At 42.7% G+C, this 16,677-nt stretch overlaps 1 protein-coding gene across 1 annotated transcript in view; it reads left to right on the forward strand.

The window, feature by feature from the left end:
* Nucleotides 1–16,375, forward strand: part of AHCY (adenosylhomocysteinase) — a 28,876-nt gene extending 12,501 nt beyond the window's left edge. The window contains exons 5-10 of the mRNA XM_055721957.1: nt 649–761; nt 3,670–3,877; nt 4,735–4,822; nt 5,756–5,873; nt 11,571–11,765; nt 15,397–16,375. Of these exons, the coding sequence (XP_055577932.1) occupies nt 649–761; nt 3,670–3,877; nt 4,735–4,822; nt 5,756–5,873; nt 11,571–11,765; nt 15,397–15,528 (854 nt within the window). The 3' untranslated portion in view covers nt 15,529–16,375. The remainder of the gene's footprint in view (nt 1–648; nt 762–3,669; nt 3,878–4,734; nt 4,823–5,755; nt 5,874–11,570; nt 11,766–15,396) is intronic.
* Nucleotides 16,376–16,677: the final 302 nt, after the last annotated feature.

The following is a 16,677-nucleotide window of genomic DNA, read 5'->3' on the forward strand; positions in this document are numbered from 1 at the left end:
CTGGACTGTTTTCAAACAAGGATATATTTGAAATAATGTTTTTTTGATTGTGCTTGTAATACCCATGAAACTGAAGTTTCGCGTTAGCTGCTATCCAGGCTTAGTGGAGGCATTTCTGCTGTTTAATCAGAGCTGAAGTTGATTACAACAGGAGGTGATGAGCTCATACACTCACAGGAGTGGTGAACTGCGTATTTGATTTTTTTTTTTAAGTTTTTTTTTTTTTTCCAATTGATCCAAGTGCTTTAAATTTAAGTGTGGTTATCTAGGTACCATCTCCTTTCAAGCTACCTCGCAAGAATGGACTATGATATAGGAACATCACTGTGGTGAACATCTTTCCCTTTTTGCAAAAGAGTTTTTTGATTATTTTGTGAGCAATTAGTGGGGTTTTTCCCGACTCCCCTGGTTCCTTGCATTTTTTCAAATAATATTTTGTCCTGCTCTTAAATTGCTTTGTAGGGGAAGAAACTGGTTTGAAGTTTCAAACTACTGTTTGAGGATCCAGGTGAAGGTTTTTATCTCTTTTCTGCTTCCTGCAAAGGGTTTGTTTAACCTGGGCCTCTAGAGCATGCTCCCAGCACCTGGATGTGTTGGTTTGCAGCAGTGTTAACTCAGCTAAGGTGAATCTTTTTACTCTCCTCACAGGAATTAGAGGTATTTCGGAAGAGACAACCACTGGAGTTCACAACCTGTACAAGATGAAGGCTAATGGGACCCTGAAAGTGCCAGCTATCAATGTTAACGACTCTGTCACCAAGGTAGTGCAGCCAGACCCCTTCTGCTGTGTTCTGCTGTCTGACTGGATTGGTTTCGGGTTGTTGTCAGTCCCATGCAAGTATTCCTCCTCTTGCTGAGCTATTCTTGACCTGGTGCTGAACAGATTTTCACCATATCCTTGAAGTGAGCCCGTGATATCTAATGGGAGATGCCATTGTAAATACCCTGTTTTCAGAACATAAAGGACTTTTTTGTGTGTAAGGACATGCATTCTTCTGCATTTTAATAATGTGAAAACACCCTTCCAAGTCATGGCTCCTGGGATACAGCCAATTCCTGTGGCAAGGAGCATGTCCTCACTCTGAGTAGCTTAAAGCTCACAGGTAGGTGGCAGGTACCAGCTGGAAAAGAGAGCATGACCTACACGAGCTTGTGGCTGTTAAAAGGGTGGTTGATCTGGCAAGGTATCTCTGCAAGCAGCAGTTGCAAAGGATGGGGAAGGAGCTATTTATTCCTTGTGCAGCTATATTACTGCTTGTGAGACAAATTCTGGTGAACTGAGGGATGAAGGGGAATGGTGTTTAACGGGTGCTGGCGATTTTTGGATGCAGGTGAATTATAGTGGGGATTTCAGGTGTACTTAAGGTTTATGCATCTAGATGTTTTTAAAATCTAGTTGCTAAATCTATTTCAAGTTACCATGCTAGCATTATCCTATTGGACATGGAAGTTCTCACTGACTCTTTGGTCTGCTTTCTCTGCAGTTTGCTATCTGAAGAGTATCTCCTTTCTGTTCACAAAAATGCATCTGGCATTTTTATTTCATAGCTAGTGGGCTGCAATCCAGTTGGTCTTGGAAGAAGCTTGTTGTTTCTTTGCATCTTTTCACCTAGATTTGTGCCTCCTGCATAATAACTATTAGTTTAATAGATTTGGTAATTCAGATGTTTCTAAAAAAGCCTCTTGGGTTGACCTCACTTTATTCTAGTGCCAAACAAGTGCTTATTTTCAAGTACTGTTTGGTATTTATGTAGTAAAAGATTTGTACAATCCACAGTTACAGATCTCCAGGATGACATGCAACTGAGATGACACATTCTGCTCTCCCAGGCTGATATTTTCAGTTGGCATTAGGTTCCTATCCTAGTACTTGGAGAGACAGGGAGGCAGCATCCAGGTCTGCACTTCCCTCCTGCCACCCAAATATGTTTTTGGGTGGTACAGATATCTGCATCTGGCACTCTGCTACCTTGCATGGGAATACAGTGGTGTCTGAAAGGCTCCAATTGCAACTGTGGGGTTTGGTGAATAGGAATCAAATCTGACCATGCTGTTTTCCTCCATTAGAAGGCATGTAACGCAAGGAAAATCTGCGGGAGGACTAGAAAAGAGGATTACCAACAGGCACTAACTTTGGAATTTGGAGGACTGGCAACACAAATATTCTGAAATATTAATGGCAGATAGGCCTGTGATAACTTAGAGGCACTGAGTCATGAACGTCTGGAGCTGAAGTATAACTTCTTACACATTAGTCCTTGGCCACCTTCTGAGGCTGGGAGCAATGTGCTGCTTACCTTGTAACTTGCTGAGATAATGCATTGGGAGTCATAGCTGCAACATTTTTATACATAGACTTCTGCATTTTTATATTATACAAATTTTACTGTTGTAAGCTATAGGCTGAAACCAAACTGTAACATCACCTTACACAAGCTAGATGGTACCAGTCATAGCTGCAAGGTAGGTCCCATTTGTGCCCCTACTCACATCTAGGTACACAGTCTTAAGATTGCTTATAGCAGACAGTGCTATCTGTGTTAAGTGAAAGCAAGAGTGATTGGTGACCTAAAGCTGTAGAAAGCACAGAGCAGGCTTTGAGACCAGAATTTTGCTGTAAATGGTGAGTTCTTTATACCCATGCCTTGGGGAAGCATAGCACAACTTGTGTAGTCAGACTTTTTTTTCATTTTTAAAATTTTTTTTAGATTCTTGGCTTCTGTAACTCTTCAGATAATCAAAACTGTTTATACAGCCCATCTTCCTGGTCAAAACAAAGGGCCCAAGGAGAAAAAGAAGGAGCATTCCAAAAATCAGTACAGCAATATGTGTTCGTGAGTTTAGGAAGATGTTCAAGTGGAATACTGTTTAACATCTGACTTGGCAGGGGAATTTTGCTTTGGAGATTGGGCTGTTAAGCTCATGTTAAATGTTACAGTAGAGGATGCTGTGTGATGGGGTGTTAGGAGCTGAAATCCAGGGGTTCTTGGCTGCAGTGACTAGTATTGTGAATGGCTTCTTGCTGGATTTTTCTAGATCTGAGCAGTGGTGAGGTCTGGCAGTGTTAGTGTAACTCAACCTGGAGGAAGATGCAATTTTCATCTTCCTGGGCTTCAGGAACCAATTTCTCATGGTTGATGTGGGCAACTTGCTGCTTCTGCAGGGTGCATGTGTCTTGCAAAAATAAGAATGCGTGCTAATCATTTGGCCAGCAGTTCTGGTGCTGTCTTGCCTGCCTGTGGCACTTGGCTCAGTTCATTGTCTGATAAACAGCAGCAGAGAACTGGTGATCATCTGGTTAAGGAACTTAAGACCTACCTACCTGTGTATGCAAGAATTGTTTGTGCTTTTATTTGATAAATTCAGATTACCTCTAACAAGCTTTTAACATGTACAAGCCCTAGTCAGTAGACACAACATATATACGAAATACTTCTCATGGGTGTGTGCTGAAGCCCGTATCTAGTATAAATAACTATAGAGATAGAAACTGGATACGTAAAAATATCAAACCAGGTTATTTTTCCATCCCTCACTGTGGTTAAAGTATTTAGCTGGCTGTCAGTCTCCTGTTTTGTAGTACTGATATACAAGTCTGTTTTGTTTCTCTAAGGAATTTTTACTTGAGTGACTTTCATCTGTTTGAAACCGCTCCATTTTCTTCCTCAGAGCAAGTTTGATAACCTGTATGGGTGCAGAGAGTCCCTCATCGATGGCATCAAGCGTGCTACAGATGTCATGATTGCTGGAAAAGTAGCAGTCGTGGCAGGTTACGGTGATGTGGGCAAAGGCTGTGCTCAGGCTCTGCGAGGCTTTGGAGCTAGAGTCATCATCACTGAAATTGATCCCATCAATGCACTGCAGGCAGCCATGGAAGGTGAGAACTGAAGGAGATGCAGAAATTCATTCATCTGGCGGGGGTCTCTGTGTGTCAGTGTGGAGCAATACATGGTAGTTGGCTGAGAAAGTTTCAGTGGGCTTCAGCCCTGTCCCTGTTGAGGTGAAGGTGATTCCAGTTCAGCTGCAGGAATTCTTTTCCTGTTAGTGAAGGATTTTATTAGTGTATAGACCTAGAAGATGTGTTTGGGGTCAAGGATATAGAGACCATAGAGGGGTAAGGCTCCAATTTCATAGTGCTGAAAGCCTGGTTTTGAACGGGTTCATTATCTTCAAGTTGTGCAGCTCTAACCTCCAGTGTGGGTTGTGACTTCACGAGAATATCTCTGCAGTGAAACATCAGGCTTGCCTTCAGTAGGTGTTCTTGGAGAGCAATGCCGTGTGCTCTGCCTTTCCAGCTGTGCTCATAGTGTGCTTTGGCAGCTGTGCTCCTTCTCTCATCTGGGTGCCTCATGTAATTGTGCTCCTTAGTACCAGTTTATCCCATTTCTATTCATACCTGATTAGAACCTGGAGGTGTTGTGTGTGCACTTCCCTTTGAAAACTTGACCTCCTGAATCCAGTCTGAGTGCTGTGGGAGATACTACACCTATGGACAGAAGAGGTTGAATGTGTAAATCTATGGATTGGAAACAGCTGAGGGATAGATATTTTTGTGCTAAGTTGGTATTCAGTAAGGCAGGTATGCCCACTACCTTGCATCCTCCATAGGTCAGGTGCTGGCACAGATTTCTCTCATGCATTCTTTCTCTGTACTTTTCTTCTTGTAATATTGTATCTGATTTCTAATAAAGTGCTGGTGGTTGGATGGAGGAATAACTTTTTTCTCTTTTTCAGGTTATGAAGTTACAACCATGGAGGAGGCCTGTAAAGAAGGCAATATCTTTGTTACCACCACTGGCTGCACTGACATTGTTCAGGGCAGGTATGGTCTAGCCACTTGCTTTAGTGAAAGCATCCCTGTACAGTTACCTTTTTTTTTTTTTTTTTTTAAATACAGTCATAACTTGTCAGCAGTATGGTGAGGGTTAACACACAAATTCTGGACACCAGGGTTTAACATCATTTTAGTGAGAAAATGGGGCTTTGGCCTTTCAGTTCTGTTGGGTGTTGGCACATTGCAATTGCTCCTGCCTTAGTGTCTGATGATGGAGAAACAAAAGGTGTAGAGGGATATATAAACTTTAGAGAATGAGAGCATCAGGGCTAAATTTGTGTTAGGGCAGATAAATGTGAACAGAAGAGGTAGGTGAAGGTTGAAAGTGATTCTGTCTGTGAGTACGTGTAGCAGACTTGAAACTAGTCTGTTCTCAATAAACTGCCCTGCTGGTTTTTTGGTTGCCACTTCTTAGATCTCAATTTATAACCCCTCCACTCTTCACAAACTGATTCCTGTCTTTGCCATTATGACTCCCCATGTCGTAGTGGAAGATCAGATTAAGTGGGAGCAAGTAAGGCCATTAGTCTCCAGAGATGTAGAACTGCTGAAAACTTTAAAATCATGAAGAAAAATTTCTTTTGTTTAGGGCAGAGAATAACTGCAGATATTTCATTTTTAATCAATTAAACAAAATAGCTTTACTTTCCATACTGGGAAGATATTTCCTCTCCAATAACCTCTTTATGTTCCTTGGGAAGTGTCCTTCCTCTAGAAGCTTGAGAGGTTATTTTCCAGTAGACTTCACGTGCCTGGAAGATTACCAGACCCACACATCTTGTGAGAGTCAAATGCAGTCGGTGAGCCAGGCACTTTTCATTTCTCCTTGAGCAGGGCTATGGACCAGAGAATCTTCTGGTGCTGAAGAAAAAAAATTTTGTGCGTTAACTTCTGATATGCTTTTTTTTTTTCTTTTTGCAGGCACTTTGAGCAGATGAAGGATGATGCCATAGTGTGTAATATTGGTCATTTTGATGTGGAAGTTGATGCAAAGTGGCTGAATGAAAATGCAGTAGAGGCGGTGAATGTTAAACCTCAGGTGAGACAGCCCTTGCACAAGCTCTCCTGCTAGAAAGAAGCAATAGCTAATCCGTGTCCCTTTCCAGAAAGGGAGTTATTTCTCTTCAGGTACTCTGTGTTTCTAGCTCTCTGGGAAGCCAGTGTTGCTCTGGGCTGATCAGAGTGGAGATTCTGCTCTGCTCTTCCCCAGTTAACCCGGAACAAGCTGCATGTTGTATTCTTGTGTTCGTATTAAAGCAACCGGTTCCAGCCAGTACCCAAGTGTACAATGTGTTCTCTGAGAGGCACCTGGTATGGATGCATCTTTCTCCGTGTGTTTCTTGTTCCTACTTCCTTGGCAAACAGGAGCCTACCCCTTACTGGTGGTTGTGTAGACAATTAATTACACCAAGTTCATTCCTTACAGGAAGCCAGCTTTGATATTTGGGGTATGGTGAGGAGGTATGGCAATATGCTTTCTTTGTTAGCCCCCAGTTGAAAACAATGCCATAACTCAATTTCAAAAAGCAAGTTGGATGATGAATACAGAACAGACCATTAGAGTCTGCATAAAACTTAAGAACAGAGCCCATAGGCTGCCTGGCAGCTGATCTGAATTTCCTCTCAGCAAGATGCTTGCTCGTGTGCTGCTCTGCACCAGAACAGTCTTGGTCCTGGTGCAGGGGATCAGGATTAGAGTGAATCTCAAGGGAATGTCTTTTGGTATTTTGTCAAGGTTTGAAAAAATTCACACCTCATTATTTTCAAAATGTTTATTTTTACTTGGAGACTGAAGCCTCAGGAAAGCCTATCTGGAGCTCTGCCAAGCTGAGACTTCTTTCCCAGACTTAGTGGCTTCATTTTAGAAACCTGTATAGACCAGAAGTCTTTGTGTGGGCAGACAAGACGAGATGTGTTATCCTTGCTTAGCTTGCATTCCCACCATGTGTTTACGTCAAGCTGTGGCTGTAGGTACACAGGAAAGTAGGGATCTAAAAACTTCAGCTCTTCAGCAGAAAAAGCAGAGAAACAAAATTAAACTGAATTAAAGCTGGTTTGTAACACCAGCAATGGGGGAAGAACATCACATAAAGCAAATCAGGCTTTGTCTGACTTGGCATGGGGCTTCCAGTTACCTTTTCAAGAGGGAGCGTGCTTACCAGCAGCAGGATTCTGGGACAGGTTTTCTACTTTTTTAAAAACACCACACCCAAGCATACATCTTAGATCTCAGTCTGGTCTTCCAATTTTCATAACTCCCCTGTGGCTTATTGGCCACCCACATCAAACTCTTCCTAAGCAGTTGTGAGAGTATTTTCAATATTCTGTTTGCTGCTAGGACACTATGTGGGCTCAGCTAGTTATGAATTATACCCTCAAGTTCTCACTACATTCAAGTCTGCTCTTGCCCATGACCTTAGGGTGGAGCTGACTTTACTCAGCAGCTCTTGTCCTAGAGGAGCCTGTAGCTAGCTGCTTGCTTGCTGGTAGCTTGGATTTTAAAACTAAAACTGGACTGCTCGAAAAGTAAATGTTTTTGAAGGCTAAATTGGATGTTAATATGGTAACATGCAAACTACCTGCACGTGGCCATTCAATGTGGCTCTTAAAAGTCCATATGAAAAATTGTCACTGTTGGCAGAGTAGTCCCTTTTTCTTCATTTACCTTCATATTGAATGTGCCTGTCTGTCACAGATGTAATGGGCACAACGAGATGTAGTCTAATCCAAGGTATGAAAACTCTTAACAAGTTTATGATTAAAACTAGTGTATTACCTTTCAAAAAGGGTGGAATTGGGGTCAAGGTTATCCATATGGTTTAATGCTGAAGACCTACCTACCTTCTGACCTGAACTCTCTGATCTATTATATAAACTGCTGGTGTCACAAGCAGGATGTTCAGAGTGATGCAAAGGAGATACCAGCTCACAGAGCAAAAGCTGTGAAAATAGCTGCTCAGCGTGATGTAGGTGCCGCGAGTGTGTTTGCCTGGAAGTCATTAGCTGAAGTTTGTAAAAGGTGTCTGACAGCCCAGAGTGGACTACCTCTGTCTCAGCCTGATGCACAGTTAGCTGAAGCTAAGAGGATTTGCTGGTGGAAATAGCACTTCACCCAGGGGCTGTTCTGGTACTTTTCCTTACCCACCTACTGGTTGCCACTGGAGCTGGGTTGTGCCTGGAGGTAAATCTGATCTTACATGGCCATGCAACATGTTCAAAGCTTTACTGAAGTGAGTATGGCTTATGGATGTGTACATTGCTAAGCCAAATAAAAGCTGGTCTGTGACTCAGGTTAGTTCTTGAGTTTTGTTGACTTCTAGCAGTGAATCTGAAGCAGCGTTTGAATCTCCAGTTGGATTCTTAGGGGTGTACTTGATGCTGTAGGTAGCTACACTGTGCTAGTGGTATACCCCTCTGCTCCATTTTGTGTCTGCTTCAATTTCTTGTCACTGAACACTTCAGACCTGCATGATGAGTTAAAGAAGTACCTGCTGAGCAGGTGTGATGTGAACAAGTTGTGTGTAAAAGCTTCAGTATTTTCATTCTCTGTGCCTAATAGCTATGGATGCTGGGCAGTTGAGCAGGAGTGGACTAATACATATCATAAAAGCTCACTTGTTTCAGAAGGTGGAGAGGCAGGGACTGGGCAGCAAAATGTGACTTTAGAGCCCCAAATTCCATGCTTGAAACAAATTAAAAAGGATTGAGTAGATGTTTTCTGCAAATGCGTGTTCTGGAAGAGTTAGGCAATAACTAGGTTTAGAAGCAAGCTCCCAGGAGGTATTCTGCAGCTTCCACCACCTGCATGGGCATTTGTCTGCATGTGCTAAGACCTTTCTCTGGGCAGTGGTGATGAGTCATTACAATAATTGATAGAGTTGTTCTTATACTGAAATCTGGGAAGGAAACAGCTGGTGTGCCACTTAGGCTGTTACTCCTTTCTCAGATTCATTGAAGGGACACTTAGGTTGTCATCTTGTCTTGTGGGGGCCTCCAGGGGAGGTCAGTGCTGTGTTTTAAAGGTGTGAAATCTTGCACTTACCTTTAGTGGAACACAGTTTTTTCACATCAGTGTTGTGGGTGTGGTATCCTATGTTTTGTAATATCAAGTACTAAAAATATTAAAATTTTTGCTAAGACCTGGCAGCTTTTTTTCTATATCCTGTAGGAGGGGGCAGAATATAGTACAGGAACAAAAATCTCTAACCTCCTATGAAGACATCTGTCTCTTGCTCAGAGGATTAATACCAGAGCTGAGAAGTGCTAGGCTTCAGCTAGAGGTACAGAGTAACTGTGTAAGTGTCCAACATGGTAGTTTTCAGTACCATATGGTCTCCATTTACAAGTGGTGAGCTGGTGTAAGTAATGTTTAATACTTGGGAAAGGAAAACATCTTACTGTGCCATTCTCACTCATCTGTTGCTTTCCAAGTACAGTTAAGGAGGAAATAAGTTTTACTGAAATGCTGGCAGGTTGTTTTGAATATGGGTTTGCACTGCAGTCCTGCTTACCTGTGTTCTGGTGTTAGAGAGACTGATGTATAGCACAAGCTCAGCCCTAGAGGGGAAGAAAAGGTCAGGGTGGGATCAATGGGCTTTGGTTGTGAAAACAAATTATTTGTGTAGCAAGGTGTGGAGGGAAGTGTAAAACAGCCAGAAAGTGCAGAGCAAGCTAAATGCTGATGGGGAAAGGGATGAGGCATTTGTATAAGTGTGGAGATGAACTTAATACTTGGATAACTTGAATTCTACTTCTGTAGCAATTTCTTGATTTATGAATCAGCCCGTTTATGTACCTGTAGATGAAATGTGTTTCCATGGTGCTGACTTAAGCCTCTGCTGGTGCCTCTTCTACTTTTCTGTGCAAAGACATTAATCTGCATTTTCTACATTACCCTGTACACTGAATGACTCGTCAGCAGATTGCCAAACATATGCGGTTCTATGCACAAGCCAGCAGCTGTGCATGTGCAAATTGTGTGGATATTGTATGGATATAATATTTTGACACCTAAACCACCCAATTCAGACTTCAGAACTGAAATGCTACTTAACTGCTACCTTGTAGTAGTTTTAATCTGTAAATATAATATTCAATATAAGTAGTGTTCTGCTTTTTGGCTGCTTTCTTCTTTCTTTCTTTGCTTCCACAATCTTAAGATAGCCCATATGATATTTTTGCGGGACTGAGAGCACTGCCACTGGTGGTCCACAATGGAGAATCAGCGTCCATAAGAAATATTGCAGCTGCTCAGTGGAGAGCATTCTTATTAACCCTCCCTTGCTGTACTGCTCTTAGGAGATATTAAGAATGTTATTTAGGGCTTCTGTTTGAGGTGGTTACTGTCTGCATATGAAAACACAATCTGTTGTATGAACCCAAGAAGTAGAAAATAGTGCTGTGATTGAAGCATAGCTGGAGAAGGCAGGTGGAGGCACAGACCTTCTCTTAAGGCAAAATACCTGTTCTTAATGAAATGGTTTGTGTTGGTTTACTTGTTAAATCTCTGCTAAGGACTTGCACTAAGATGTTTTGTTAGGAGGTGCTGGTGTTAGAATTAAAGCTTCATCCCCTGTAGCTTTTAACTTACAGGCCAAAGCTTTAAGAATAAAACAGTAAATGAAGTGTGTATTACTTCATATTAATATTGACTTCATATTAAAAAAACTTTTGAGACTAAAAGTATAAATACAGCTGTGGGGAGGGACCCTTGTAGGTCTTTCACAGTTGCTGTGCTATGACAGCATAAGGTAAATGGTTGAAAGCATTAACCTTTGTCAGAGTTGGTCGTTGATTATCTTAAGTCTTACCAAAGGTTTGCTTTGCTCCCCTGTGCTTGGTGTGACACGAGCCATAAATACCAGTGGACACTGAATATTCTTGTAACTCCTAGGGTGTATTGTCATTTCATTCTGGGTTTCAGTATTGTAACCTCCTGCATGGGTGAAAGCAGGGGAAAGAAGAGCTAGTGGGGACTGGAAAGGAGAAGCAGAGTTAACTTTAACACTGCAGGATCCCAATCTGGCCCAGACAGCTGAGGCACATGTTAAGTGACAATATCTCCTGAGCTGTGTGGGACTCTCACACAGAAGAAGGCCTGTCTCCTTAGCTCACCTGAGACTTGATCTTGTGTGCAGAGTCCTGTTGTCCCCAGCATAGCTTGGTAGTCAGCCCGAGTGGAGGACCATGCCTTTGGTCCCCTGAGAGCAAAGAAGAATATGCCAGAAGCTGGGACAGCTGTTTATTATACTGTAAAGCGTTGGCCTTACGAAGTGGGAAGAGTTACAGGGGAGCAGTTTCAGCAGGCTGAGGACTCTGGCTCTTACCCATTAGATGCAAAGGCTCTGGGCGGTTGCATGCAGAGGTGTTTCTTCTCTCCTGTCTCTCCCCACCAGTTTCAATTAGGCATATATTGAACTGCATTTTACTGCTAGCAGCATGTGCCCCACCACAGCTATCTGAGACGACATGCATATGGGAAAGCCAGAAGAACTGGATAGCTGGTTAAATATGAAACAGATGCTAAGATTTATGTTGTGTGAAGCCCAGAATAGCTACAGGATTTGCAAACACTGGCTGGGAATTGAGGGAGGGGTGTCTCAGTTGTAATCAAAGTCTGTGTGGCAAGCCCTTTGCTGAATTGTTGATGTGGGAGGAAAGCCCACAAAGCTTTGCATGATTTAAAATGCTCTTTTCATCCTGGCATTGCACCGCTCTTGCTTTTTTTCCCACCCAGGTGGATCGCTATACCCTGCGCAACGGTCGTCACATTATATTGCTAGCAGAAGGCCGACTGGTCAACTTGGGCTGTGCCATGGGTCACCCTAGCTTCGTCATGAGCAACTCCTTCACCAACCAGGTGCTGGCGCAGATCGAGCTGTGGACCCATAGTGACAAATATGCTGTCGGAGTCCATTTCCTGCCGAAGAAGGTGAGCTAGAGCAGCAGGAAGATGCAAGCTTGTAAGGAATCCAGCTTCAGGTGTGATCGTGTAGATTTGTTTTATTGGTGCCTGAGTTAATTTTGCTACTGAATGTTGTTGTTGCAGGGAGCTTCTGTCCCTCTGAATGCTTGGCTTTGGTGATGCTGAGTCAAAGTGGGCTGTTTCTTGGGGTTAATCTGTTGTGGAGAACTGGGACTTGTCTGTCCTGTGATAGGAGTGTCCAGTTACCTTATAGCTTGATCTGGGGCTCTTCCCTAAGGTGGTGGGAAACCCTGTACTGCCTCAAGGTATTCGGGGAGCTTCTCCCAACCAACTTGTTCCTTCTGCTGAATGTCAGCTTCACAGCAAGCTTCACATGCCTGTCCAGCAGCCTCAAGTTGAGGGGCAGAGTTGAGCGTGGAGTGAATCTAGGAACCGCTTTTACTGTGGTTGATCATCTGGGTCCCATTTGCACCTAGGCAGAGCTTATCACAAACTGGTCCTAATAGATCCATTAAATACTAATGACAGTTCCCTCAGGTTTCCCTTTAAACTTGTCTCTGCATTCTTTGTTCTTGGAAAAATCTGGATCATGTCACAACTTGCAGCTGCCTTTTAAAAAACTAACCTGGTTTTAGTTTTCCAAAACAAGCCTGAGAATTTGAGATACGGTCATTGAAAAGGATGCTGGACTTAAATCCCACTGCCTTTGGAGTGCAACCAGGTGTGAGACTAAATGTGGAAATATTTTCGTTTGGGAAGTAAAATGTGTATGTCTGGGCTCTTTTATGAAGTGTTTGCTGAAGGACTTAAGATTCCAAAACCGTCTGTTAATGATCAAGCAAAGCACACCAGAAATACAACGTAGGAGTTGATCAGCAAGCTGACACACAGTCATCTTCAAAGGAAAAGTTTTGTTGACAATTATCTCCAAAATGATAGTCCAATGTTGCTAATAAAATGTAGCTTCATCCTCTTCCTAAATAACAACTTTTAGTAAGGACACTTGATCTGGAAATGAGAAGTAATACCCAGGTCAGTTAGTTACAAATGGAGTTGCATGTTAGTGGAGCATATGGCAGTGGTCCCTTCAGGTTCATATACTGTGACAAAATGCTTTTTTTGCCATCTGTGCTCCATAGAAAATTTCAAAGAATAAAGCAGTTGCCTTGTCAGAACTAACAAAATATGGGCAGAGGAGCTTTCTCTGGTAATTTTCTGGCTAGTACCTTTCCGTTTTCTGTGTAGTAGCTTTGAGGTACAAATGAAGAATTGAAGAATTACCAAGTACCTTACATTGCACTTTCTTTGACTGCAAGGATATCACTTTGATGATCAGCTATTACAAACATGCACATGTTTCTGCAATGTGTGTTCCCAGAAATCTGGGCAAATTGTTGTGTCCATGTTTTGGACTAAATCTGTCCATCCTTATACTCGGCTATCTGATTTTAAGGTAAGAATGTCAGCTTACCTTCATCTAAATTTACGTACCTTTTTATCTAAATCTTGAAGTTCCCAAGGTGAAGCAGTTGCAAAACATCTGTGCTGCAGTTTGAGAACCTGATTTGGGAAGTGTCGGGACTCTGCTCCTTTTCAAGTGGGTGTGTTGGGAGAGGGGTCCGCTGGAGTCAAGAAATTACTCAATATGAGTTATGTATCTTGCTCATCCTTATTAGCTTCTAACACTTCTTATATAGACTCGATACACAAGCATGTTCCCAAAGCAAACATATAATTGGTTATTAGCCCCTAAGCACACGCTGCTCTCACACCACTAATTATCATGATTAGAACAAGCATTCTGTCCATGCAGCTATTTGCGTTAGCTATGTTTTAGCCTTGCGGTTTGTTACTCCCTTTATTCCCATTCCGCTCCCTATCTCCCTTGGCCTTGCACCTGTCTTCCCTAACAGCTGCAGCTTGTTACAGCCACAGCCTGTTAGCACAACAAAGTTACTTGGTCTCAGGATTCAAGAATAGATCAAGGCCACTTTCTTGTGAACTTCAGCACAACAACTTCAGCACAATTCTAATTCCAGGCCTGGATTGTGCAGATCTTTAGGGATTCTGTGGCCACGCTTCTGCAGCCATTCTTCTACATGGGTGCAATCTGTCTTAAACTTGCTGGAAACACAGCTATCAGATCTTCACGTGTCAGTCTAGTCAACCAGATACACATTCAATTTTTAACCCTCCTGGGTTTTTTCTGTCAGGATCTACTAAGCTTAAATACTTGTTTCCCTTTGAAACACAGTCCTTCCAGTTAGCTTTTCTTTCATGATTTTTCTGACACTTACGTAGCATTTAGTAGCTTTCATGGTTCACTTCCACATTCTTCAACCACTTCATCTTATGTTTTTAATTTTGTCTTGTACATCTCTGGCTGTGTTGGCTCTCACAAGATGTTGGCAGTTCCATGTTACTTACTGTGAGCAGGCTGAGCTGTGGTGACTTATGCGCTGTGTAGATGTAGCTTTTACCTGGCTCGTTACAGTGGGATTACTTCAGAGTAGTTCTTACCACGCTCCCTTTGAGTAGGAAATCTAGCACTAATTATTGAATCATTTAGGATGCGCTGATTCACACAAGCTGAAGATCTGGCCCTTGAATATTTTGTTGATTTATTGCCCTTCAAACATGCAACCTTTCACATCTATTGATTTACTATGGGGGAAATATTGCCAGTCTTTCCCATGCTGCTGGAATTTAGATTTACCTTGTATCTGTTTCCTTAGCAAGGATTACTTGTATTTTGCAGTAATTACAAATGGTGGTCACGCTTGTTGTTCTGTTGTAACTTGGGAGCACCCAATCCCTTCTTGCTGGTGTCCTTTCTATCTTTGAATAGCCTGTATGGCTGCACGTTCCCCTCTGACATAGCAGCTAGTTTGCCATTTTACTGTTCGTGTTCTGACTTTTCTGTACCTATCTCTTGTAGCACTTAACTGTCTTGTAACTCCACACTTCTTTCAATCCCTTGAGTTTGCATGTCTGCCTGACATCTCTGGGATAAAGCGAGTATATCAACATTTCTGAGCTGGTGTCCTGCAGCCCACCTTGTCTTTATTCTTCATGACAGTGCGAATAGATACTAGTGTTCTTGCTGATTTACTGATTCTTCATACATGTACCCCTAAGATAGGATATCTGGAAAAGAGATGCATTTTTTCCCCCCAGTATTAGAACTTACCTGAAATTGTAAGATTATAGTCTAGTATGTCCAGGTGTCTTTTGTAGTGGAAAAATGACTAGGCTTTACCATTCTACTACACTGGATATTATCTCTGAATAGTTTGATCTCCATTCTTGTTGGATGGATGTGAATGTGTAAATGAGATTGAAATGAGCTTGATTATGTAAAGTTGTCTGTCTCATTAAGCTAGACTTGACTCCCTCAAAAGTATGGGGCTTTTCCATCTGAACATAATTCTGTGCTCAAAGCAGATGCTGTTGTGCCCAAGCAAGTGAGGGATGCTGGCAGGAAAAGAGCGGTTGGTCTGTTCGTCTGTGTCAGCCTAAGCTTTCCTTAGGGCTGCTCTTGGTTTTCACATACTTATTTCTCGCTATTGACCATGACTTGCTGAACTAATAGGATTCTGTTCTGCTAATGTTCCTGTCTCAATATTTTGTTTTCTAGTTGGATGAAGCCGTGGCTGCTGCTCATCTGGATAAACTGTGTGTGAAGCTGACGAAGCTGAGTGACAAGCAGGCCAAATACCTAGGCTTATCAAGAGATGGGCCATTCAAGCCAGACCACTACAGATACTGAGCAGGTGGCACTACCCAAAGACCAAAGTGCAGGGATACAACCTTCCAAAGCTCTTGTGTGTGCTGGGCGTCCGAGAACAGGCCCTTTGCTGTACCCCTCTCAGTGCTGCAGAACCCCTCCCCTTACAGAGGGAGCTTCAGGGCCTTATTTGTTAGTGAAAGAGGATCACTGACTCTTGGGATTGGCTACTTAGCTAATGCCATGGTGGAAAGGATCCTACACACCTTGTACTGGCTCCGAATGTCCCAATCGGGGAGCAGGGCAGAAGACTGCTAAATGACAAGACTAAGCATTTTCAAATATGTGACTGACAGCCTTTTTGAACAGACTAACCAATAAAATGGGAAAAGGTCTCTACAGGGAGATGCTTAATGCCATGCCCTGCTCAAATTAGATGAATCCTATTAGGAGGCTAGCAGTGTCAGGCTTCTCTCCCCAGAGGTTCCCTAGCTGAAGTGCATGTTGCAAAACTGGAGGAAGTATGGAGGAGTATAGGTAGCTCGGTCTCCTTTCTGTAGAATCAACTTAATCTCCTTGGAGACTTGGAGCTGGAGTCTTTTTCTGGGTGAATTTGCTCCATTGGTTTTGGTTAGAACAAAGAACATTCTGTGCTTCTTCCACACCAAGGAGGGGTGAGGCAAGAGTGACTCTTTTAGCAGCCTTCTAGTGTGTTGTGAACAGCTGGGAAGCCACTGAGGGGATGTTGGTTAGGTTTAGGGACCTTGTTTGATCCTCTGAAAACACCAGCAGCACACTTCTACCCCCAACTTGATTTTTCAGTCGTCATGTCTGCTGTATCTTGTTTGTCACTTAAAGTGCTTTTATTAAAGATCTGACTGTGGCCTGACTTGTTTTGTATTGTGAGATGCTTTGGGTTTTGCCATGGATTTTGTGTGATCTTTAAGCTACTGAAAATATCTAATGTATCTGCATGGGGTTTTCTCAAGGTGAGAGCCAGTGCTGTGGCTAGCCTGCATCACATAGCTGAGCTGGGAAAATCTGCTCCTCAGGTTATTTCAATATTTGAAGGGCTGAAACTTACAGAAAAACACTCTTGCCCTCTGCCTACACAGATTTTTATCTCCCTTTGTCATGGAAGTCCTCTCTTGCCACTGTCCTTTTCAGTGGACCCCAGACCGGGTCTGAAAC

The sequence above is a fragment of the Falco cherrug genome, chromosome 10 (genome assembly GCF_023634085.1).
Source record: "Falco cherrug isolate bFalChe1 chromosome 10, bFalChe1.pri, whole genome shotgun sequence".
NCBI lineage: Eukaryota > Metazoa > Chordata > Aves > Falconiformes > Falconidae > Falco > Falco cherrug.